The sequence below is a fragment of the Neoarius graeffei genome, chromosome 11 (assembly GCF_027579695.1).
Source record: "Neoarius graeffei isolate fNeoGra1 chromosome 11, fNeoGra1.pri, whole genome shotgun sequence".
Lineage (NCBI taxonomy): Eukaryota > Metazoa > Chordata > Actinopteri > Siluriformes > Ariidae > Neoarius > Neoarius graeffei.
This window is the reverse complement of record NC_083579.1, coordinates 47,858,378-47,885,403: the sequence shown is the minus strand read 5'-3', so window position 1 is coordinate 47,885,403 and position 27,026 is coordinate 47,858,378. Positions and strand designations below refer to the sequence as shown.

Sequence of the window (27,026 nt, the reverse complement as noted above, 5' to 3'; positions counted from 1 at the left end):
AGTATCTTGGAGTGGCAGCAGCTCTCAGAAGCAAAGATGGGAAGAGGATCACCAATCCCCCTAATTCTGCACCGACAAATAGTGGAGCAATATCAGAAAGGAGTTCGACAGTGTAAAATTGCAAAGAGTTTGAACATATCATCATCTACAGTGCATAATATCATCAAAATATTCAGAGAATTTGGAAGAATCTCTGTGCGTAAGGGTCAAGGCCAGAAAACCATACTGGGTGCCCGTGATCTTCGGGCCCTTAGACGGCACTGCATCACATACAGGCATGCTTCTGTATTGGAAATCACAAAATGGGCTCAGGAATATTTCCAGAGAACATTATCTGTGAACACAATTCACCGTGCCATCCGCCGTTGACAGCTAAAACTCTATAGTTCAAAGAAGAAGCTGTATCTAAACATGATCCAGAAGCGCAGACGTCTTCTCTGGGCCAAGGCTCATTTAAAATGGACTGTGGCAAAGTGGAAAACTGTTCTGTGGTCAGACGAATCAAAATTTGAAGTTCTTTATGGAAATCAGAGACGCCCTGTCATTCGGACTAAAGAGGAGAAGGACGACCCAAGTTGTTATCAGCGCTCAGTTCAGAAGCCTGCATCTCTGATGGTATGGGGTTGCATTAGTGCGTGTGGCATGGGCAGCTTACACATCTGGAAAGATACCATCAATGCTGAAAGGTATATCCAGGTTCTAGAGCAACTTATGCTCCCATCCAGACGACGTCTCTTTCAGGGAAGACCTTGCATTTTCCAACATGACAATACCAAACAATGACAACTGCATCAATTACAGCATCATGGCTGCGTAGAAGAAGGGTCCGGGTACTGAACTGGCCAGCCTGCAGTCCAGATCTTTCACCCATAGAAAACATTTGGCGCATCATAAAACGGAAGATACGACAAAAAAGACCTAAGACAGTTGAGCAACTAGAATCCTACATTAGACAAGAATGGGTTAACATTCCTATCCCTAAACTTGAGCGACTTGTCTCCTCAGTCCCCAGATGTTTACAGACTGTTGTAAAGAGAAAAGGGGATGTCTCACAGTGGTAAACATGGCCTTGTCCCAACTTTTTTGAGATGTGTTGCTGTCATGAAATTTAAAATCACCTAATTTTTCTCTTTAAATGATACATTTTCTCAGTTTAAACATTTGATATGTCATCTATGTTCTATTCTGAATAAAATATGGAATTTTGGAACTTCCACATCATTGCATTCCGTTTTTATTTACAATTTGTACTTTGTCCCAACTTTTTTGGAATCGGGGTTATATTTATATATATATATATATATATATATATATATATATATATATATATATATATATATATATATATGTGTATGAATGATGTGTGTGTGTGTGTGTGTGTGTGTGTGTGTGCGCGCGCGCGTATATATATATACACACACACACACACTATAGTTTATTATATCCATATTCACTGGATATGAGCAATCGCACGCTCCGATTGTAGGATATCAGCTCATCTACCGTGAGTAGAGGAAAAACAAAATGGCAGAGCATGTTGCTGAACCAACAGAGGATGAAATAATGGTGCGTTCATGTGCTATGGGAATTATGGTAAATACCAAAACGCCGACATGGAAAGCACACATGAACGCCCCCTCTTGTGGTATTTTCCACTGGGCAACTTGTAGAAAATTTTGATACACGAGTTGCCGAGATGAGATGAACTTTAACCTTTTCAACATGGCGGCGAGCGGTACAAGACTAGCTTATGAACCAAGAAAGAAGTGGTTTTCACCTACGGAAAGCTGACTCTCACCTTTTAAACGAGTCATGTTATGTATATTATATTATTATAATATGTATATTATAGCCTAATACAAAATATTCTGTGGCTGTCCAAAGAACGCCAACAATGATCTAGATACTGGCTACTCTCATTGTGGCTACAGCCAAATTTCCAAAAACTGCGTGGCATTCACTGTGTTAAGAAAATCTCTACTTGTCATGATCAGGAAATATTCAGCATTTTTTGACTTTTGATAACTCATATTCCTGCTGCAGCTGATGAACAAGGCAATCTATAATTGTTTTAGCCAAATAACAGGCCTGATTCTGAATCTGGTCCACCATCTTTAATTTGTCAACAACAACAAAAGCATGTGAACGCAACACACTGGTAAATACCACTTCCCAACTGGAAAATATCATCTTCCCATAGCACATGAACGCAGCATAAAACTCTACTTGAAAACAAAATACAAAAAAATACAAAAAAAAAGCAACAAAATATGGAATAAAAAGTATTTGATAAGAACATCCCTTTATTTTTCAAGGATTATTATTATTATTATTATTATTACATTTTTCACAAATTGGTACTATCACTTCACCGGTTTGTTTACATTCCAAGTGGAAATGATTTTTTGTATAAAGTTTTTATTTACTGAATTTGCAAAAAATTTAAATAAAAATGCTCCATTTCTCAAAATCCAGTGAATGTTGCTCAAATAAAACAGTTATTCCATTCAATCTCGTCGTACACGGCTTATAGCCAACTTGGCACTACGTGCCTCGTCAGCTATCAGCTCATGTACGACTCAATTTCGTGGAATAATTGGTAAATATTATAGTAAAGCCAGTATACTATTTGTTCAAATTGGAGCTGCCATGTGTTATTATAACCCATTACCGGAGATGTAATTTTAAGAGTCAGACTCTCCCAAATTCAAAGCTTCTCAAGGAAATAAAGTTAAATCTTAATTAATCCAGTAAAACTTGAAGTATAAATTAATTTAAAGACATTAAAAACACTGTCACCAGGTGAAAGGAGACTCTTGTTTTTTTTTAGCTACTTTGAAAGGAACTCGCATTTCCTTTTCATGACTGGTTTCTGTTCGTCCTTTTATCTTTTTGGGATTGTCGTCTTTCATTTTCTTTCAATGAAATGAAAGCAAAAGAAGTTAAGTTGGCCATGATGAGGGTGACAATCACGCTGGGAATGAAAACAAACCACAAGTGAGTTCGGCACTGTCGTAAAGTTCCCGCAAAACATTTTACGACGTTTGTGATGGCTAATGTGAACCATACAAAAGAAAAATATAACGAATGTCCGAATTAAATGAAGATTCACCACAGATATTTATTTTATTAAGGTATTTGATTGCCATTTCTCTGATTTCAATTCATTCAGAATCTAATAATCCATAATTCGATATGGTGGTTGTTTTTTTTAAACCACACACACCTGCTGTACTTGGCTTACCTGGAATTCGTAAACAATAACACAGCCGGATCACTGAGGGGCTTGAACTAGTTTTGTTGGAACTTTATTGATGTAACTCTTGAATAATTACTATCAAATTTTCAACAAATATTCAACTTGTCCTGTCAGACAGGCAGATGCAGATTTCACTTATCTGGACCAAACATTTGGTTGTCCTGGACAGTCGGACTACCGTTAACATCGAGCCCTGTTTCACGATATGACCGTATGGTTACCTCACTGCTGACTTTTCCAAAATACAGCTCTCTTATTTCCTCAAATTCACTCTTTCAGGTTACAAATGACAATTTTATGATAAATTTGTCCTTAAAAATCATTCTAAGGCCCTTTTCAGATTGGACTAGAATTACATGGGAAGGTGGTGTAATGTAATTATTCCTAGTGTATCTCTGGGATTTTAGCCCCATCTGAATCTGTCATGTGACCAATTTTTACACTTCACCAAATTGTACTTCCTATATAAACAATGCAAGATTATATATTTATTTATTCATTTAACAGTTATTCCACAAAATCGAGTCATACATGAGCTGACCGCTGATGAGGCATGGAGTGCCGAGTTGGCTATAAGCCATGTACGACAAGATTGAGTGGAATAACTGTTTTATTACATACACATTCACTGGATTTTGAGAAATGGAGCATTTTTGTTATTTTTTCCAAATTCAATAAATAAAAACTTTATACAAAATGTCCAAAATCATTTCCGCTTAGAATGTAAACAAACCAGCGAAATGACAGTAGCAATTTGTGAAAAATGTTGTAATAATTCTTTTTTTTGGGGGGGAGGGGATATACGTTCTTACCATCAAATATTTTTATTCCATATTTTGTTGCTTTTTTGTATTTTTTATTTTTTTATTGGGGAGGGGTATTGTTTCTTCTTCTTTAAGGTTTTTTTTTGGCGGTTGGCAAACCAACTTAAAGGTGCATTACCACCACCGACTGGGCTGGAGTGTGGAACAGGAGATATTGGGTGGGAAAACAAACCTATATTCTTTTATTCTTTAGAATAAAGATATAGACAGATCGATAGATAGGATATTACATAGTTGCAGGAGGATATGAAGTTTATCTTTGAGTGGTGAACATATTGCACAAGTGAGCGAACAAATGAAATATTTTCAACATGAGAAGATAAACTTCATATCTTCGTGCCACCATATAATATTCTTTATATCATATAGATGCATCCATAAAAAATAAAAAAATACGCAAATTAATCAAAAGAATTTCAATTCTGAACCAGTTCACCAATTTGACAACGAGCATCTAGTCACACTGGGAGTGATGTCATCGAATACAAAAATGTATTCTATTCCCTTCTAGCGGGTTTCATTCATTTGGTTTGACAGCATGCAATATTGTTAGCATATCGCTTATCCTACGTGTATTAAGTCACTCTACCCAATGGAGAATGAGCATGCAATATGGTTTACGATATTGCATGGTTGTCAAGTTGTCTTGAAGTCACACATCTGAGCTGATGCAAATATTCAATGAGAGAGTTTTCTGCTATGCATGCGCAGAAGCATTTCTTTATTCACCGGCAGCGCCCGCAGTAAACCGTCGCAGTGAATTGAAAATGCCATAAGGTAATACGTATTACATGTAAAACTGTGTGTATTATAATAATAATAATAATAATAATAATAATAATAGCCGGCTTTTTTCATGGTCTATCAGATATATTCCATTCAGCTAGCATGATACTGAACTTGTCTTCAACTTCTTCAATACCATGCTAGCTGAATGGAATATATCTGATAGACCACTCAAAGCCAACCAATATTATTTAAACAAGTCATTCAGATCCGCGATGTATATCGTACAAAAAATATGAGTTTTTCCAACACGAGAAGATAAACTTCATATCTTCAAGCCAATGTATGATTTTCTTTTCATTATACAGACACATTCACAAACAAAAAGTACCCATCCATCCATTATCTGTAGCCGCTTATCCTGTTCTACAGGGTCACAGGCAAGCTGGACCCTATCCCAGCTGACTACGGGCGAAAGGCGGGGTACACCCTGGACAAGTCGCCAGGTCATCGCAGGGCTGGCACAGAGACAAACAACCATTCACACCTACGGTCAATTTAGAGCCACCAATTAAACGTCATAGGCAACGGTTTTCAATTTATGCACATTTGAAACTTTATATGTTAAAAAACCCTCTGTAATTTTCTTCTGGTCCCAAGAAGTATTGCTAATAAGTAATAATTAAAATAAGTTAGCGCGGATCGCGGCAAATTTCTGTTCGGCGATTTTCGTGACCACTCGGCGTGTGACGTCATTCAAGACAAACAAACCGCTTGAGTTGAGTCCACTTCCGTTTACTTGCATTGCCGTTCGGCTTGAGTGCAGACGTGCGTCCGGGAATTTCCAAAGAAAAACCATGCTTTATTGTTGTGCAGTGAACTGTAATAAAGGGACTGGTTCAGGAAGAAGTTTTTACCTTTTTCCAAAAGAGGAGAAGAGGCGGAGCGAGCGGGTTGGCTTTTTCCGGAAGAGGAGACGAAGCGGAGAGAGTGGATTGTGTGCGTGAAGCCAGAGGGTTGTTTTTTTTCCGGAAGAGGAGAAGAGGCGGAGAGAGTGGATTGTGCGCGTGAAACAAAATCAAGCAGTCAAAGAAGAAACGTACCAGCAACGCTCAAGCAAAAAGGAGAAGATTGGAGGTAAACATTTTTACTTTTGCTTGCAATTGACAAGTCAAGAATCCTGAGGGATCCTGTACAATCACTGTGGAAATTAGACAAAGGGATATTTCCTCGCTTAGAGTAGGCTATAAATAGTATAATGCTGCGGATGGCAGGCTAAATGTGGTCTACCGGCGCACTGTCAAGTAATCGCTCCCTGTATCCACTAGGGAGGCGGTTTAATTATTCTTCAAAAGGGCTCTTATTTAGTATTACGACGAAAGTAAGAATTTATCATAACTACCAGGATAAATCGTTTGGGTGTGAGTCTTGTTGAGGTCCGGCGTCACCGTGATCAGAGTCGGCCGAATGGTCAAACCAGTGAGCCACATTCACCGATTGCTTCGCAACAGCCATAGGTTCATACATATATGGTTTCACCTCTTGATCTTCAATTTGGAGACTTCCTGCTTCAGAATCGCTATTGCTTCCAGACATTTTACACAACCTCTCATGACCAAAGTCTGTACACGTGTGCTCGGTTCGCAAGTAAACACAGAACTGGTCCCGGTCTGTTTGGCTTAAATGACGTCACGACGACGGTCCCCTGGCGGTAAAAGTGCGCATAAGTGAGATGTAAACAAACCTTCGTAAATTGGGCAAAACAGTATATTTTAACCGTTTTATTCAATTTTAGGGTGCAAATTAGACACCAGGAAGACTGAATTCGCTTTTTGGGTCATTCTTCTAGACAATAAAGCTGATATTCTACATTTCACCTCCGACTGTTGCCCATGACCTTTAACCTAACTTGCATGTCTTTGGACTGTGGGGGAAACCGGAGCAGCCGGAGGAAACCCACACAGACACGGGGAGAACATGCAAACTCCGCACAGAAAGGCCCTCGCCGGCCGCTGGGCTCGAACCCAGGACCTTCTTGCTGTGAGGCGACAGTACTAACCACTACACCACAAAAAAAAGTACCCAAATTTATCAAATCAATTAGTTGATTTCCTCACGAGTGAGGATACTGAAAAATGTGTCACAGTTGTAGTTCTCAATGTCCCAGATGTAGTTTGTATGAAAAATACAAGTGGCCTATTACCCAGTAAAACACTTGTGTCTATGTAATACAATATAGATTATAAATATAAATATTATATTAAAAAAAAAAAAAAAATCACACACAGTACCAGCCAAACATTTGTACACCTCTACTCATTCATAAGTTTTTCTATTTTCTACATTGTAGAACAAATACTGAAGACATCAAATCTATGAACTAACATATGGAACATATATGGAGTTATGTGGTAAACAAAAAAGGGCTAAAAAAACAAACAAACAAAAAATATTTCACATTTTAGATTATTCAGCGTAGAATCTAGACATTTGCCTTGGTGACGCTTTACACACTATTGGCGTTATCGTCACCAGTTTCATGAGGTAGTCACCTGAAATGCTTTTCAATTAACAGCTATGCCTCGTCAAAAGTTAATTAGTGCAATTTCTTGCCTTCTTAATGCATTTAAGATCCCGCAGTAAATAGTAAATAATAAAAATACAGTAAATAGCCCTATTCCACAACTGTAGCGATCCATATTATGTCAAGAACCGCTCAGCTAAGTAAAGAGAAACGACATCCATCATTACTTTAAGACATGAAGTGTCTAAATTAATAAAAATAAAGAAAAAACATTGAATTAGAAGGTATGTCTAAGACTGGTACTGAACATTCATGTATTTCCTGTCTGAATTAACACCTCAGTAAAAACTCCATGATTTCCGAAGAGGAAAGAGATTTTGCACTGCAAAGCCGTGTTGATTTTGTCAATGAAATTTTTTTACGATAAGTATTCATTGATTAGCTTTTATTTCATGACTAAATTGTAATGACACAATCAAAGAAAAAAAATTCGACAGGGAAAATTACAGTGAAATCCCTGTTCATTACGTCTTAACAAGTAAAGATGAAATGAAATAGTTGGCTCTGTTGAGGCAGACAACCTAGCTTACTCTCAGAGGAATTTTTACAGCCAGGAGAAATATCCTTCAGCAAAATCCATTACGGTACGTTACCTTCCCCGTTTTGTGTTCCCGACTGCACGTGGGAAGTGGGGGAATCCATCTCACTCGGCTCGCTCGCATGGATTTCACAATTCTCCTGGATTCTAACAGGTATACGAGTCAGGCACACGCGTCACAGAAGCTATGCTTCTGAAGGTTTTACTTAAATGAATGAATTCCTATCACAGGTATAGCCGACATACATGTTACAGCAGAGGTCACCAACCCGTCGATCACGATCGACTGGTCGATCTCTGAGACTTTCCCAGTCGATCTTGGGGGATGAGGAAAGAAATTGGAAGATTATACAGAAATGCACTGCAGTATATCTGATTGGTGTTCATATTACATGTCTTCCAATAGGCCCACTACAGCTTTCCCCCTCTGTGTCGCAGGGTTCTTTTTTTTTTTTTAACTCCTGCTGCTTACGTCTTACATCTCTGAGCGTCGTCACCATGGTGATAGCCTCGCAATACAGTTCAGGGTTCTCCACGAGGGGTTTTAGAGGTGCGGGCAGCCCCCCTTTCTGTGATTCCCGCCCCCGTTTAATTTCTGCCGCCCCTTTACAAAAGGAAGCATGATATTGCCTATAAAACCATGAGGATATAACCTGGCTGTCAGTGTTACTGTAGCTCTTGAAGTGTTTGTTTCTGCGGAGTGGTGGATCGGACTCGAGCCTGGCATGAACCGCTCCGACGTGCTATAATGACACCAATCTATCACCAGCCAATCAGGAGACTTAATCAAACGCATCCCCCGCCCACCAATCTATCACCAGACAATCAGGAGACTTAATCAAACGCATCCCCCACCCACTTGTGTCCGCGTCTGAGACGTTGAATTTTACCAGGAGGGAAGAAGTTGACTGAGGTAAGACTGTGTGATAAATTAACGAACGAATAAGAGAGGAATTTCAACATATAGGGCTCAAGTTTGTTACCGTTAAATAAGCATTGCTTGTACAGTAACGTTATGTTGTTACAACGCTGACCCACTTTTAACGTGCCATATACTGACTGTAGCCGGTAACATGCTAATTAGCTTGCTGTCAAGTTTTTCATCAGTAGGTCACATGGATATACTGTAACAGTTACAGTATATCCATGTGACCTACTAATGATAAAAACAACCTGCCCAGCCAAGAATACTACAATAAGAGCCTAGAACAGCTTGTATTAAAATGTAGCATGCATGGAATTTTAAGTGCTGACAATCAGGCACACATCTCTGTGATACGGAGATCGTTTATCCTGGGAGAAAAGGTCATAATTACTACAGACTCCACTACACTCCAGCAACATTACTTATGCTGTGTTCACACTTATACCGGTACGATAGTGGTATAACTGTATCGATACAAAGTATACCGGTACAGTTTAGTGCATCTGTCCACACTAGCGAGAAATGTTTGCGGTTTTCTTTCACAGTAGTTGAAATGCGCGTGCGCGAAATGTTTCCGTGGTTACCGAGTAACTTCCTTCCGAGAATATGGCGGATGAAACAACATGTGTGTGCTTTTTGTTGTCAATGTACAGTCTGTATTTCTGGTGGTCATTTATTCAGTCGAATCATATAAAACGCGCGAGGCAGTTGAGAAAGAAACAAAGAAAACGAATCTCCCTTTCTCCCCCTCACTTTCTCCCTCTTCCCTTCTCTTCCCCTCCCTTTCTCCCCCTTTTCCCCTCTTCCTCCTTTCTTCCTCCCTCCCTCCCCCCTTTCTTTGCTCCATGTAGCTCCACGGTCGTTTCGTTTTCGCATGCACATTATATTTGTATTGATACAGAACCGCTTCATCTGTCCACACTACAGCGAAGTGCTACAGTACCGATACTGTACCGGTACGAAACCCATACATTTGTAGGTTTCGTACTGATACAGTTACACCGCTACAGTACCGGTATAGTTGCTAGTGTGGACAGGTGTTGCGGTACGAAAGTAGTTTCGTATCGGTACAAAATCCCTAGTGTGGACAGGGTATTAGACATCCGCTCACCGGCCACTTTAATAGGAACTTGTTCTTGGCTATAGGGGTGGAACCTAACGTGGTCTTCTGCTGTTGCATGCTGAGATGCTTTTCTGCTCACCACGGTTGTAAAGAGTTGCTATGAGTTACGATATCCTTCCTGGCAGCTCAAACCAATTCGGCCATTTTCCTCTGACCTCTCTTATCAACAAGGCATTTCTTTCCACCCACATAACTCTTGCTCACTCAGTGTTTTTTGTTTGTTTTTCGCACCATTCTGTGTCTACAGACTGTTGTGTGTGAAAACCCCAGGAGATCAGCAGTTTCTGAAATACTCAACCTAGTCCATCTGACACCAACACCCATACCACAGTGAAGGTCACAGAGATCACATTTTTCCCCCCATTCTGATGTTTGAAGTGAACATTAACTGAAGCTTTTGATTTGTATCTGCATGATTTTATGCATTGCCGTCAAACGATTGGCTGAGTAGATAACGGCACAAAACAGCAGGTGGATGAGTGTTCCTAATAAAGTGGCAGATGAGTATATCCAGGACAGTTAGGGGATTTGATCTTTATAGTTTTTATTAACGATACAAAAATAAGTGCAAAGCAATAAATATAAAATCCTAACACGCCTCGTTCAAATATGTGACAAAGCTCAACAAGAGCAGACTTTGTGCAATCGATCCCGACAGTTATACAGTGTCTTCCAAAGTATTCTCCCCCCCCCCCCCCCCCTTGGTGTTTGTCCTGTTTTGTCACATTACAAGCTGGAATTAAAATGGATTTTTGGGGAGTTAGCACCATTTGGTTTACACAACATGCCTACCACTTTAAAGGTGCAAAATGTTGATTTATTGTGACAATAATTAAGATGAAAAAACAGAAATCTGGAGTGTGCATAGGTACCCCCCCCAAAAAAAAAGTCAATACTTTGTAGAGCCACATTTTGCTGCAATTCTCTTGCAAGTCTCTTGGGATATGTCTCTATTAACTTAGCACATCTAGCCACTGGGATTTTTGCCCATTCCGCAAGGCAAAACTACTCCAACTTCAAGTTAGATGGGTTGCGTTGGCATACAGCAATCTTCTAGTTATGCCACAGATTCTTAATTGGATTGAGGTCTGGGCTTTGATTAGGTCATTCCAAGACATTAAATGTTTCCCTTTAAACCACTCCAGTGTAGCTTTAGCAGTATGTTTAGGGTCATTGTCCTGCTGGAACATGAACCTTCATCCCAGTCTCAAACCTCTGGCCGATTCAAACTGGTTTTCCTCCAGAATTGCCCTGTATTTAGTGCCATCCATCTTTCCTTCAGTCCTGACCAGTTTTCCTGTCCCTGCAGATGAAAAACATCCCCACAGCATGATGCTGCCACCACCATGCTTCACTGTAGAAATGGTGTTCTCAGGGTGTTGGGTTTCCACCACACATGGCATTTCCCATGATGGCCAAAAAGTTAAATTTTTGTCTCATTTGACCAGAGAATCTTCTTCCATGTGTTTGGGGAGTCTGCCATATGCTGTTGGGCAAACTCCAAACGTGTTTTCTTAAAACAATGGCTTTTTTCTGGCCACTCTTCCATAAAGCCCCACTCTGTGGAGTGTACGGCTTAAAAGTGGTCCTATGGACAGATACTCCCATCTCCGCTGTGGATCTTTGCAGCTCCTTCAGTGTTATCGTTGGCGTCTTTGTTGCATCTCTGATTAATGTCCTCCTTGCCCGGTCTGTGAGTTTTGGTGGGCGGCCTTCTCTCGTCAGGTTTGTAGTGGTGACATATTCTTTCCATTTTGCTATAATGGATTTAATGGTGTTCCCTGGGATATTCAAAAAGTTTGGGATATTTTTATAACCCAACCCTGATCTGTACTTCTCCACAACTTTGTCTCTGACCTGTTTGGAGGCTCCTTGGTTCTCATGTCGCTTGCTTAGTAGCGTAGCAGAGTCAGGGTCCTTCCAGAACAGGCTAATTTATACAGACGTCATGTGACCGATCATGTGACGCTGATTGCACACAGGTCGAACTTCATCAACTAATTATGTGGCTTATGAAGTGAATTATTTAGGGGTTTCATACGAAAGGGGGTGAATACCTATGCACACTCCAGATTTGTTTTTCATCTTAATTATCGTCTGTATCACAATAAAACAACAAATTGCACCTTTAAAGTTGTAGGCATGTGTAAATCAAATGGTGCTCAACCTTCAAAAATCCATTTTAATTCCAGCGTGCAATGCAAAAAAACCCAGGACAAAACACTTTTGCAAGACACTGTAACTAATATCTTCACATATAAATGTGCATACTAATTGTGGGAAAGTCATATGAGCATTATAACTACTGATCAACACTCTAAGTGACAGAATATCATCTGATTAACAAGAAATAACAGAGATTGTGTCAGGTTCGATGGCGATAAAGCGACCAGCTCTAGTTCTGTAATGCTTTGTGGCTGTTCCAAGGTTAGTCAAAGACTACAGCTGCCTTCTTACAATGAGTTCAAGTCTCCTGCCAACAAAAATAACCAGCACCCTGCCCACCTGTGGCAATTATTCACATTCAAATTAACGCTGAAAAGACAGCAGTGAGCAGACAGACATAGTGGAGTGACTGCATAAAGGGAAAGAGGGTTTGCATTGTTGAGCCAAATCATTTCTCTTTCTTTTCGGAGTCTTTTTAAAGCATTTCGGCGCCTTTTATTTCCCTATTTTACCCTTTTGTGCCACATAAATGTTTAAAGATAGGCCTTACAACCTGACAGTTTGAGGTCTGTGCAAGCTAAAGCTGAATATATCCCATATCCAGGTGGTAATTAGGAGTTTTATAAAATACTTTTTTTTTTTAATAAAACCATACAAAAACACTTGCAGGGTTATTCTCTTCCTACACATTAACTAATTAGTCTTTTTCATTTGTTGTAACTAACTGGTTTACATAAAATCAACTTGTTTCAAAGAAGTGACAGCAAAGGCACCATTTAAATCAACCGGCCCAATATCTTCTCCCGGTGTGCACCATCTACCTTCTCTCGGAGTCAGCAAATGGCCAAAACAAACAGAGTCAAGTCACATGACCATTTCCAAGGCATTTTTCAAAAGCACCATATACAATTTAGCCAGTATGAAGCAGGGAATATTACCTGTCTGACTCAGTGATAACCTTCTTAGCTCAAGGTATGCTACTGTGGGTTTGCTAGAATAGAAAGATCTGACAGGGTTCCCCTGGGGCTGGGGAAATAAAAAAAAAAAAAAATATATATATATATATATATATATATATATATAAAAAATAACTTTTTTTTTCTTAAAGGATTATTTACACACAGCAGTTATGTGTGGTTAGCATGAGACATCCCAAGCATTTGACCTCGTACAGTTATCTCGGAATGCATATAGTCTAACCAGCACAACCCCAGTTATGAAACAAGTGTTGAATAACTGAGGCTGATTCTATTGAGGAGCTCATGCTAAGAGCAAATGGATTTTCATCCCATTTGCCTCGTCTTACCCATCTTGATTTTGTGGCTGCAGCTGGAGCATCCGGCGCTGAATGAGCAGCCCCTGTTAGCAATGGGTTGAGTGTGTCTGTAGGCACAGCCGCTGATCCGACATGGTTCTCCATAACACGTCCCCACTGAGCTGCAGTACACTGGATGAGGAATTCCTGAAGGGTGAGACACTGGAGAGGGCAGTAGTTTGGGTCTCTGGACCCCAGTGGGACACAGTGTAATAGGAGGTACAGACGGCGGTGCACGGGGTCCAGGACTTGTACTTACAGGGAGTGAGGATGTCCCATGATGGGCAATGTGGACATAGTAACCAGGGTAGCAAGGGTAAGAATGAGCGCCTAGTGTCAAGGCTGGATGGGTTAGCGTGTGAGGGGAAGGAAGGAATCCTTTAACAGATGGCAATGAATGCTGTTCTGATTCAGGATACGCCTTCTGCCCAAGGAACAGGGCTAATCGGTGACAATATTCCACTGATCTCTCCTGGGAACAGCAATAGCATGAATTCACATCAGTCTCCGTTCTCTCCTCTTTCACAGGCTTCAACGAGTAGCTCAGCATGGACCTGCATTGGTATCCAGGTTTGATGAAGTCATGGCCCCCAGAAGTGCCCTCCCACAAAGCGTCAGTCTTCAGAGCCTCCTTCTTGCAGAGACTGCAGCACTGCTGAGATACTGGCGGCTTGGACAGGCATGGTGGGCAGTGGTGTTTTTTTACCTTTCCCTGCAGTTGTTTTGTTCGTGCTCCTCCACTGCCTGGCTTGGTGTCCGTTTTAGCTCGCCGTTTAGCTCCAGATGATGTGCTAGTTAACTTCAGAAGGGCAGCCGCATTTAAACCCGCGAGACGTCTTGGGGCTGGACTGTTTAGATTCAGCTGGTCCAGATGTTCAGACACTGTCTTTGCCTTCTTGGTTTTTTTAGGATTTGTACCCTCGTCTCCTTCTCCTGTACGTGTACGTTTTTGGCCTTCTAGTCCTTTTCTTGAACTGTCAAGTTCTCCTTTTGGGAGTTCACCATCACCTTTTTGTGAATTCTGCTGTTTTTTGGACATTTGAGAGTCCTCTCTGAACAACAACAGGCTGTTGACTGCTTCTGCATTAAGAGAGGCCAAACGTCGCTTTCGAGGTTCTAGAAGTTCCAAGTATAAGGCAGTTTTGTCAGGTTTGGGGTTGCTTTTTGGTCCAGGCATTGGCTGGCATGCTTTGCAGCCCTTCTTCCGACACTTGCAGGGTTTGGTCCTTCCCTTCTTTACCTTCATGTTTCTTTTCCCTTTGTTCTTGGTCACAGCTTTCATGCTGCCCTTACAAGTTCCTCCTTCTTCTAAGCGAGTCAGTAGAACACAGCAGTTTAAGGAACCCACGTCGCTCATTCCCTGCCGTCCTCTGAGGGGATAAAGCTTCCGGTCACTATCTGCACTTTGTTGCTTTATTTCCTTATCTCTTCCTCTTTTATAGGCATGCCTTTTAATCTTCTTTTCTAGCATTGGGCACTCTGGCCAGGTCCTGCCCATGATTTCGGCATGTATCCGGCAGTTCACCTGCTCCTTGGAGTCGCTTCGATATCTACGTAGAGAGTTCCTCTGCCGTGCATGTGTCATTACAATCTTCCATGCAGATCCTACAGGGGGGAAAAAGGAAATGCTCAAACTCAGCTGTGTTGGAGGCATGTGGTTGGCTCATTCAAATTATGGTTTCTGTTCTGACTTTGGCTAGTGGCTGCTGAACTCAATATGGCCAACTATCAAAGTAAAGCTAGATGTAATAACTATATTATGAGCTCTTCACTCTCCTTCACAGAATTCTAAGACATCATCCATTTTCAAAACATTCAGTTAAAAGAATTTATACAAATCATTTCGCATACAAGCTCTAACTGCCTGCCACAGAAACACACACACACACAGAGCATGTAAATACAGCCATTATAAAGAAGGTCTTTTGAGTATGTCGACTGTGTTACTCATCACCATAAATATTCTGCTGTCTATGCTCAGATAAGTGTAAGACTTGTCTGAAGTCAATATTTAGAAGCTGAAGTCCAAATAGTACATAAATCTACATGATTATGTCAGCTACTCCTTATTTAATATTTTATTTCAAGCTTAACACTACACTTCATTAAGACGATCAAGGATCATTCGGCCATGTTTGTTGTTTACGTCAGCGCAACATTCGACCTGCACATGTGCAATGTACCATGCTATCGCCTGCCTCGCCAGGCATGATCATGATACATAGATCTACACACAGAGAAATGCTTGCTGAGCCACAGCTGTGATTTGAGTCGGCCACAGAGCTTGAATTTTATGTAACATGAGCCATCCTTGGCAAATCCCTGCACGGAAATTTTTTGATGAGGGACATACATTAAATTTCCATTTCATTTGTATATACATTAGCAGTCAAAAGTTTGGACACATCTACTCATGGGTTTTTTTTTCTGTATTTTGACCATTTTCTGACCAAAAAAAAAAAAGTGTTTAAAAAAATATACGTGTCATTTTAGATTCTTCAGCGTAGCCAGCGTTTACCTTGATGCTTTGCACACTACTGGCATTATCTTAACCAGCTTCATGAAGTAGTCACCTGGAATGCTTGTCATTTAACAGGCGTGCCTCGTCAAAAGGTAATTAGTGCAATTTCTTGCTTTCTTAATGTGTTTGAGATCAAACAGTAAATAGTAAAAAATAAAAAATACTAAATAAATAAATAGCCCTAGTCCACAACTGTAGTAATCCATATTATGTCACAAACCACTCAACTAAGTAAAGAGAAACGACATCCATCATTAAGACATGAAGAGCCTTTTAATTAATAAGAAAAACCACTGAAGTAAAAAGTGTGTCCAAAATTTTAACTGATTAAAAAAAATAATCTAAAATACCTTCATTTTGAAATCCTATTGGGACTTTAGCGAGAGAGCCACAAAGTCTTTTATTATACTTTTGGATAGCTTGCAGATTATGTTGCCTGTGTTTGTCTGACAATATAATTTTTTTTAAATAAAAGGGTTATCACAGAACCGAAATTCAATTTTTATTTATTTTTACAGGGGCGGCACGGTGGTGTAGTGGTTAGCGCTGTCGCCTGTCCGGGTTCGAGCCCTGTGGCCGGCGAGGGCCTTTCTGTGTGGAGTTTGCATGTTCTCCCCGTGTCCGCGTGGGTTTCCTCCGGGTGCTCCGGTTTCCCCCACAGTCCAAAGACATGCAGGTTAGGTTAACTGGTGACTCTAAATTGACCGTAGGTGTGAATGTGAGTGTGAATGGTTGTCTGTGTCTATGTGTCAGCCCTGTGATGACCTGGCGACTTGTCCAGGGTGTACCCCGCCTTTCGCCCGTAGTCAGCTGGGATAGGCTCCAGCTTGCCTGCGACCCTGTAGAACAGGATAAAGCGGTTAGAGATAATGAGATGAGATTTATTTTTACAGGTACCCGGTACTTGGCATTTTGGATTCTGTTCTAATTTGGAATCGAGTTTCCGTTCCCAACCCTATTAGATACACACCTTAGACAGGCGATCGTAATTAGGGATCAGATGAACTGCCCACTATGACCTACTGGCGTGTTCTTAACACTAGCCCTAACCCCACTCGACTCCCTCAATGGAGCCATGATTTGTAAACCGTTTTTGTCCTTCTGTACATTAGACTTTTTCCAATATCAAGTTTCTGATACTTGTTCAAAGAATCAGTAAACACATTTTAGGAAGTTTCCACATTTCCACTGCTTCAAGATCTGAACCATTATGTAAATCAGAATATTAGAGATCATCGTGCACCAGTACTTTGCCATTTGGAAAGGACTAGGTGCAAAGGATTTAACATTTTAAATGAATGGCCTCCACACCCATTTGAAGCAGCTCAGCAAAATTCAAATGTGTCAGATTAAAATTCAACTGCAATGCTGTATTTCTGCCCATTTTCAAATATGAGGATGGTGAAGAGATATTTCAATTGGCTTAAGTTCCTGACAGACACACAGACGCACTTTATTGATCCCCAAGAGGAAATCTGAGAAATTTAAATTGATCTGAAATGTAACACGACAGGGGGGAAACGTCAAAATGGTCAGGAAATGATTTCTAATAAAATGATTATTGTAGCATTTCCCTACCCAGATAGCCATTATTTCTTTAGTTGTCCTGTTGCATACTTCTATTTTTACTTCCTCAGCCATGATGAGAAATAACGAGGCAATCTCAGGTTCGGGGACAAAAAAAAAAAAAACACATGGCCTGTACTTCATGGAGCTATTAGACAAGCAAGTTCACATACAGATGACAAACGTATCAGAACAAATTTCACAGATTGGTTTAAGACTGTGATATTTACAGGGGGGGAATGACACGACACATAAGGATTACACTTCCTCAGCAGCCGCCCAGAACCCCGTATTTTACTACTTTATCCTTGACAAAATGCACTGACTGGTGTGTCGTCATTATACGCATCATTAAATAGCTAAGTAAAAGAATACAAGCTCAAATAATGCTGCATTTACATAAATGTAAAAAGGCCTGACTAATACACGTTCGTGCATAATTTATTGTATTATCTTCTTTCGACACAAGCTTTCCCAGAGAACAAAAGAATTTAAGATAGTGCTGTAACTCGATCCAAATTCATTCATCCATTTTCTATGCTGCTTATCCATTATGGGTTGCAGGTGAGCAGGAGCCAATCCCAGCTGACATCGGGTGAGAGGTGGAGTACACCCGGGACAGGTCACCGATCTATCGCAGGGCTAACACAGACAGATGGACAGACGCTCACAGTCGCATCTACAGGCAATTTAGAGTTGACCTAATGTGCATGTCTTTGGACTGTTGGAGGAAACCCAAAACAGGCAGGAGGAGAACATGCAAACTCCCCACAAAGGCTACACTCGATTGGCAGGTTTGAACCTTCTTGCTTTGAGAGGACAACGAGAACCAAGGTGTCCCATCAGAGTTTGAAAGTTGTCCTTTTCACCATCCTTTTGTTATGTTTGTGTGTACACACACACACACACACACACACACACACACACGTGTATCTGCTGTTAAATCTTCTTTTTTTGGCTGCTCCCGATTAGGGGTCACCACAGCGGATCTTTCGTCTCCATTGCTCCGTCTTCCACACCCTTCTCTACCACACCCGCCACTTTCATGTCCTCTCTCACCACATCCATGTATCTCCTCTTTGGCCTTCCTCGTTTTCGTTTGCCTGGCAGCTCCATCCTCAACATTCTCCTTCCAACATGCTCTGCATCTCTTCTCAGGATGTGCCCATACCATCTCAGTCTCCTCTCTCTTAGCTTAATTCCCAAGCTCTCCACATGTGCTGTCCTTCTCATGTGCTCGTTCCTTATCCTGTCCAACCTGGTCACTCCCATCGCAAACCTTAACATCCTCAACTCCGCCACCTCCAACTTTGCCTCCTGTCTCTTCGTTAAGGGGACGGTCTCCAATCCATACATCACAGCTGGTCTCACTACTGTCTTATACATCTTACCTTTCACTTTTGCTGGGACTTTCCTATCACAAATGACTCCCGAAATCCTTCTCCAACTGCCTGCACTCTCTTTCTCACCTCACTATCGCAGCCCCCATTTTCCTGCACAGTTGACCCCAGGTACTTGAATTCACCAACTTTCTTTACGTCTGCTTCTTGCATCTTCACTACACTCTCATCCCCATTCTCATTGATGCACATGTATTCTGTTTTGCTACTGCTCACTTTCATTCCTCTTCGTTCCAATGCACACCTCCATCTCTCCAAACCCAGCTCAACCTCCTTTCTACTTTCACCATCTGCTGTTAAATGGTTATAATAATAATAATAATAATAATAATAATAATAATAATAAATTGTATTTATAAGCGGCTTTCAAGACACTCAAGGGCACTGTACAATGAATAAAAACAAATAAAATCAACATACATAAAAGAAACAATGGAGAGTGTAACAGAAATTAAAGTGAGTGAGCAATCTTAAACAAGTGAGTTTTGAGTTCGGACTTGATGGGGAGACAGTCAGAGTTGAGGAGGCAGAGAGTTCCAGAGGTGAGAAGCAGAGAGGCTGAAAGCTCTGCTCCCCGTGGTGCTGAGGCGGACAGAGGGGACAGTGAGGTGGATGGAGGAGGAACGAAGGGAACGGGCTGGAGTGGCGATGTAAAGAAGGTCAGACAAATACGGAGGAGCGAGGTTGTGGATGGCCTTGAAGGTGTACAGGAGTTGTTTGAATTCTATACGTTGCTTGACTGGAGTTACCGGATGATGGGGTGGTAATAAGACGGGGTTTTAGTGATGATATGGGCAGCAGAGTTCTGGACCAGTTGGAATTTATGGAGGGACTTTTGAGGGAGGCTGAAAAGAAGAAAGTTGCAGTAGTCAATCCGGGAGGTCACAAGGGGGTGGTGACCCTCTCATCACATCGCTCCTGTAGAGGACGGCCCCATATGGACAGTTGAAAGTCACACTTGGAAGACGCTCTGGACACTTACATATCTGTTTAGTCAAGCCTTTCGTTAATGGTGTTTATGAGGTAACGGTGTAGATCTGGAGGGTCCTCAGACAGAGTGTTTTGGTAAACTGGGATGTATGGATGCTGTCAGTCCCCCACTCGCTTGCTCACTCGAGTTTGTTGACAGTGTAGTGGCTGGCTGCTTTATGTCCCGGGGCTCCCTCATGCCCGTGTTACCTTCTGGCTCTCCCCTTTTAGTTATGCTGTCAGTTAGTTTTGCCGGAGTCCCTGCTTGTACTCAGTGCAATATGTATACTGTTCCTACTTGTTCAGGTGACATTGGGTATACCTAACAACCTGTGTTTGTTTTCTTTCTTTCTCTCTCCCCCCAAATCTGTCCCTCCGAGTTACATGTCGGTCCTGGGATTGAGATGCTGACCTCTTCTGCTCCTCGGACCTGCCTGATCCATCCTGGTGCCCTGTGTCTGGTTGGAGTCTCATTGCATCGCTTCTGTGGACAGTTGGGGGTTGCGCCTGGAGGACACTCTGGACTCTTGCAGTGGTGCTTTTGTGGCTGGGGACTGCAGTTGACTTGCTGACTTTGGGACTGCGGTTGTCGTGAACAGTTTTGCGCTTGGGTTTTCGTCGGTGGGGGGTTTATCAGTCCCCCAGGATTTCACGGGCCTTTTTTGTGATTGTTGCGGGCTAAAATGTCTGATGTTGCGGGGGGTTTTCCAAAAACTTGCGATGAAAGTTGCGGTGTTTAGGTTTTTGTTGCGATTACATTGCGGGAGGAAGTGAAAGTTGCGAGAAATTGTTGCGATTTTCTCTTTTTGTGATTAAAATTGAGTGATAAGTTATTACTGAAAAACTATTGATTAAAAAAACAAAGACACTGAGAAATGGTCCTATAAACATCTTTACCAATATAAAAGATTACCAGGACTACAAAAATGCAGAAAAATAGGCTTTACTTATCCAAATGCACCTGTTGGTTCAAAAGTTAAAGTGCATAGAACCTCACAGCACAACATGAAGTTACCTTAAAATATAATATAAATGCCTCAGCTTTCATGTAAGAGTACTGTGTGCAGGCAGTCTCTCCTGAAGACTAAATTAAACAATAATTATAAACTAATAAAATAAATGGCTCAGGCTTCATAGAAGAAAAAAAACCAATTTGAACAGAATCTCACAGTATGATGCTGAAGCTGCCTAAACAATGGAAAATAAAATACCATTTTGGCAAAAATGTTGGTATCCATTAATTTCTTGTATTAAGTAAAAAAATAATGTAAAGTGCACACAGTCCTTCACTGTAAACACAACACACTTCAGTAACAGAATTTAAGCCTACATAAATACTGACTCGCACATGCTGCTTCTCTTGAATGTATACACGGAAGTAAGGCAGAAGGTAGTTTGTCGACGTCACCAAGACGACACCAACGATTGGTCAAATTTGCGGGAAAGTTGCGGTGATTGGATATAATTGCAACACCGCCCTGAATTCGCAGTGATTGGTTGAATTTGCGTTGAAGTTGCGTTGAAGTTGCAAATTGCAATATCGTGAAATCCTGGAGGGTCTGGTTTATAGCATCAACAAAGCTGACTTTATGTTAGGACTGTTAATGTTATAGTCATGCTGTCTGTTGTTGCCCAAATGAGGATGGGTTCCCTTTTGAGTCTGGTTCCTCTCGAGGTTTCTTCCTCATGTCGTCTGAGGGAGTTTTTCCTTGCCACCGTCGCCACAGGCTTGCTCATCGGGGATAGAGTAGGGATAAAAATCAGCTCATATTTTAAGTCGTTCAAATTCTGTAAAGCTGCTTTGCGACAATGTTTATTGTTAAAAGCGCTATACAAATAAACTTGACTTGACTTACAGTAATGCTTTTATGGCTGATGACTACAGTTGACTTGCTAACTTTAAGACTGCAGTAGTCATGAACAGTTTTGCATTCAGGTTTCCATCAATGAAGAGTTATAACATCAACAAAACTGTTATAGTCATGGTGTTGTCCAAATGAGGATGGGTTCTCGAGGTTTCTTCCTCATGTTGTCTGAGGGAGGTTTTCCTTGCCACGGTCGCACTCATTGGGGATAGATTAGGGATCAAATTAGCTCATTCAGATCCTGTAAAGCTGCTTTGCGACAATGTCGATTGTTAAAAGTGCTATGGGTTGTTTTACAATCAGGGTGCAAAGTTTGTGTCACAGGGGTCCAAAATTCAAATTGATTCAAACTGGTTCTTGTACCAGTTTTTAAGTGAAGGACAAGTTAAAGAACAGATTTCAGGTAATTTTTTGACGTGTGTACGGTAGTTTTGTGTAATCTGCTATAGGATAAAGAAAAGTAGCAAAAATGTCAAAGACTCCTTGTCAAAAATAGCTGATAGAAATAAAATTCCAACAGTTAAGAAATTGTTAGTAGTCCATAATATTCACCTAATGTTATAGCATGTTCATGAACTATTTAGGTTTTTTTTCTAAGTAAATTAAGTGTAGTTTTAAGCAGGGCTGGGAGAAACAAATGAAGTGATTCTCGGAGAGGACATTTTTTCTTTTTGACAATTCAGAATCCACTACTTCCATAGTGCTTTTAAATATAAGGCTGTAAGCTTTGTGTTAGTTGTCTCTAATATTTATGTCCCAATATCTTGACCACATTTTAGGATGAAAATCATTTTAGATGTGTTATTTTATATTGAAAAATTAGCTGTCTCGGAGAGGACATTTTTTTGACACAATTCCATACTAATTTGATCAAAATAGTCTGAAAACTTACTGGCATTCAACATTAAAACTTAACTAAGTTTCCAATGATATGGAACCAAATATTTGTTTGATGGTATAAAGAATGATTTAAATGCATCCCTTTTGGAGCTACCTGTGGTCAAAAAAGCACTGTTTCTAAATCTCATTTCATCTCATTATCTCTAGCCGCTTTATCCTGTTCTACAGGGTCGCAGGCAAGCTGGAGCCTATCCCAGCTGACTACGGGCGAAAGGCGGGGTACACCCTGGACAAGTCGCCAAGTCATCACAGGGCTGACACATAGACACAGACAACCATTCACACTCACATTCACACCTACGGTCAATTTAGAGTCACCAGTTAACCTAACCTGCATGTCTTTGGACTGTGGGGGAAACCGGAGCACCCGGAGGAAACCCATGCGGACACGGGGAGAGCATGCAAACTCCACACAGAAAGGCCCTCGCCGGCCACGGGGCTCGAACCCGGACCTTCTTGCTGTGAGGTGACAGCGCTAACCACTACACCATATATATTGCCATACATTCACCAAAAATAACGTTATCACCAAATTTTTTTTTGCATGGTAAATAGAGCTATCACAGGGCTACAATAAACAACCAAGTTTATTTAGTCAAGCCTTTTGATATTGAAGATAAGTGTTAAATGTGATTTTTAGCTTGTAAAACAGCCCCTATACAAACAAACTTGACTTGACAAGGATGGACGCAGTCTGGGAGGTGAAAGAGCGGTGGAGTCGATTAATGCTGTGTTCACACTTATACCGGTACGAAAGTGGTATAACTGTATCGATACAAAGTATACCGGTACAGTTTAGTGCATCTGTCCACACTAGCGAGAAATGTTTGCAGTTTTCTTTCACGGTAGTTGAAATGCGCGTGTGCAAAATGTTTCCGTGGTTACCGAGTAACTTCCTTCCGAGAATATATGGCGGATGAAACAACGTTTGTGTGCTTTTTGTTGTCAATGTACAGTCTGTATTTCTGGTGGTCATTTATTCAGTCGAATCGTATAAAACACGCGAGGCAGTTGAGAAAGAAACAAAGAAAACGAATCTCCGCTCTTCACCATTTTATTCAGTGAAGACATCAATTGAGGTGTGACTTTGCGCATGCGCATTATATTTGTATCGATACAGAACCGCTTCATCTGTCCACACTACAGCGAAGCGCTACAGTACCGATACTGTACCGGTACGAAACCCATACATTTGTGGGCTTAGTACCGATACAGTTAAGCCTAGGTCACAACCGGACGTACGATTTTTTGGCCGTACGATTTTTGGCGTTTCCCAAATTGCTGCGGTTTTTTTGTTCATGGAGAAAGACGCACGTTGGCCGTAAGTTTGTCTTGCAACCTGAAAAAAACGTAAGCGCCCATAGAGTTTGTTTGACATGACAAAGAACCTCTGCGGCCGGTCTGCGGCCAGTCTACGGCTCGAAAATCAGCACGTCACACGCGCGCCCTCCGTGCGTTTCTTGCACGTAGACCGGCCGTAGGAGCACGTACGGCCGGTTGTGACCGAGGCTTTAAGGCCAATTTATGCTGACAACCCAGTCCTCGCAGATGGCGTCGCAGATGGCGTCTGCGTAGCCCCCCCCCTTCGCAGACGCTCTGCGCGCACCTCCCAAAATTGTGACCACCGCAGAAGCCTCGCAGACAGCGTCGCAAACAAGAGGGCTCTGATTGGTCCACTCTACAGTACATCCGCTGTACACGCACTTCCGCTTCCCTACTTTCCCGGTTTGGTTTGTTTTCACTACCGCCATTTTTAAAAACATGAGCGAAGATGGAGCAGCACGAAGAGCGGTTGATCGAGGAAGTACGGACATCTATACGACTCCAGTTCTAGTCATTATAAGTAACCGGAGGATAAACACTCCACTAACCACACCCACCAACTACTCCTAGCGATTTCACGACTTCGCGCCCCCTTGCATTGTGGCGGTGAATAACATTGCGCACGCCTATTACTCCCCGCTCAACGATAAATTACAACTGTCTGCGAAAAGCTATCTGCGAAAGCCTTGTCGCAAGAGCATGCAGAGGCCCTTATACCGCTACAGTACCGGTATAGTTGCTAGTGTGGACAGGTGTTGCGGTACGAAAGTAGTTTCGTATCGGTACAAAATCCCTAGTGTGGACAGGGTATAAATGTTATGTAGATGGAAGTATGCAGAGCAGGAAATGTTACTGATCTGGGATTGGGGGGGAGAAAGGAAAAAAAAAAGTGTGCTTTTGATATGAATAATCCAAGAATGACCCCAAAAGCAAAGCAAGTGGAGCCTATAAATGGATTTGGTTGAGTTGGCTCTTGAGACAAAGTAGCCTAGTTAATCAAACCTTCATGTGAACTGATGTTAACTTTGAACGCAAGTAATCTACTGAGCAATCAGATCAGATCAGATCAGCTCCCCTCCCTCTCCCTCCTTCTCTCAGTATGCTGAGTTAGGGGAATTGATCTGACTAAAAAGACGCGAAAAAAAAAAAAGAAGCAGCAGCGAGTAATGATTTGCTGCGACGCTAAAAATAATCAGGTTTATATCTCGAGGTGCTGCTTGTTGGGAGGTGATTATACACACACAGCCAGGGCGTAAACACACAGCCAACATTCCACATTTCAAACCGTCGCGCTTGGGGCTTTAACACACACACACACACACACACACACACGGAAAGCTGAACTAAACTCGAAAGAAGAACAAATGAATATATCCCACCTCAGTGTTGAGAATGAGAAGCACAAGCCGAGAAGAGAAGAAGAGGAGAAGAAGAAGAGAAGCTAACCGCCCGCTCCTCCTCCTCCTCCTGCTGCTGCTGCTCTCCTCCTCGCGCCTCACAAACCCACAGCCGGCCACTATACGTCAGCGCTTAAACGAGCACGAGCGCTGCTTCGAGCTCCGAACCGCCGAGCACTTTAATAACAAAACAGCAGAACGCGGCGGCGGCGGCGGATTACCGACTGCACCCGCTCGCTCATCTTCCACACGGCTGCGTTTCGCCTTACGACAGACACACAGAAAGACGAGAAGGAAGGGGGTGGAAGGAAAGAAAGAAAGAAAAAGAAAGAAAGAAAAAAAACAATCGAAATGAAACAGATCCTGCCCTTTACCTCTTCCGTCACATCCCAAAAGCGGTCAGATCCCCAGACTGGGCTTGTTTGAATGTGAGTAACGGTGAGAATGAGCTCGGTGCTGAGCAGCAGCAGCTGACAAGACGAGCGGTGAAGCGGTGACCTACTTCCGAAGTAGCACGCGCACGATAATATCCGTGCGCTGCCGTGGCGCCGGGACCACGCGCTGCTCACCGAGTTCAGAACGGAGCGCTTACAAACCCGGGCTCGGGCTGCTGGGGTTGGGGTTTCTTTCTGACATCCGGTAAAAGAGGAGAGAAAAAAAAAAAAACACCACCACAGACCCCAAGCTCATGAGCGGTTTCTACGTAATGTTACGTAACGAGCTGTCACTTCAACCTGAGCCCTCTCTGCTGACATCACGACCATCAGACCTGCTCCTGGGTCACTAACCTGCTTCACGCAGGCCAGTTGGGCCGCTTGATCAGATTAGGAACCGGATTCTAGATGAAGGTTGAGCTCCAAGATCAGGGAGCACTTGACCGAAGGGGGTTCCGGGTTCGAACCCCGTGGCCGGAGAGGGCCTTTCTGTGTGGAGTTTGCATGTTCTCCCTGTGTCTGCATGGGTTTCCCCTACAGTTCAAAGACATGCGGTTAGGTTAATATGGGCTGAGGTGCCCTTGAGTGAGGCACCTAACTCCTGACTGCTCCCCGGGCGCTGTTAGCATGGCTGCCCACTGCTCTGGGTATGTGTGTGCTCACTGGTTCAGATGGGTTAAATGCAGAGAGGAAATTTCACAAGTGTGTGATGAATAAAGTTGTGCCGTGTGCTTGATGATGAAAACAAGATGATGTCATCAACTTGATCATTCAAGCCAGACAGACTAATGCCCCTTTTCCACCAAAGCAGTTCCAGGGCTGGTTTGGGGCCAGTGCTTAGGTTGGAACCGGGTTTTCTGTTTCCACTGACAAAGAACTGGCTCTGGGGCCAGAAAAAACGGTTCATTGCTGGGCCAGAGGAAAGAACCGCTTACGTCAGCGGGGGCAGTCGGAGTTGTTAAGACCAACAACAATTGCAAGACCGCGAAAGGTTGCCATTTTTAAGCGGCAAGAAGCAGCAGCTGTACAAACGCGAAGTCATCCTTCTTCTTCTCTGTGTTGTTGCTTCGATGTTCGCGCCAAGGTTTATGCAAACGCAGCGACATAACTGACGTATACAGCAACGTAATGACGTGGCTCCCCTTAGCACCCCGAGCTATGGAAAAGCAAACTGGTTCTCAGCTGGCTCGC

The 27,026-nt window shown here is 42.1% G+C and overlaps 1 protein-coding gene across 5 annotated transcripts in view; it reads right to left on the bottom strand.

Moving 5' to 3' along the window:
• The window catches only part of bahd1 (bromo adjacent homology domain containing 1), a 146,539-nt gene that overhangs the window by 34,130 nt on the left and 85,383 nt on the right, over positions 1 to 27,026 (bottom strand). For 3 of the 5 annotated variants that reach the window (XM_060934055.1, XM_060934059.1, XM_060934058.1), the window contains exon 2: positions 13,452 to 15,065. In XM_060934055.1, coding sequence (XP_060790038.1) covers positions 13,452 to 15,045 — 1,594 coding nt within the window. In that variant the 5' untranslated portion in view covers positions 15,046 to 15,065. Of the gene's footprint in view, positions 1 to 13,451; positions 15,066 to 25,383; positions 25,652 to 25,775; positions 25,898 to 27,026 lie in introns of those variants that run through there. The other 2 variants (XM_060934056.1, XM_060934057.1) reach the window with 2 other exon arrangements.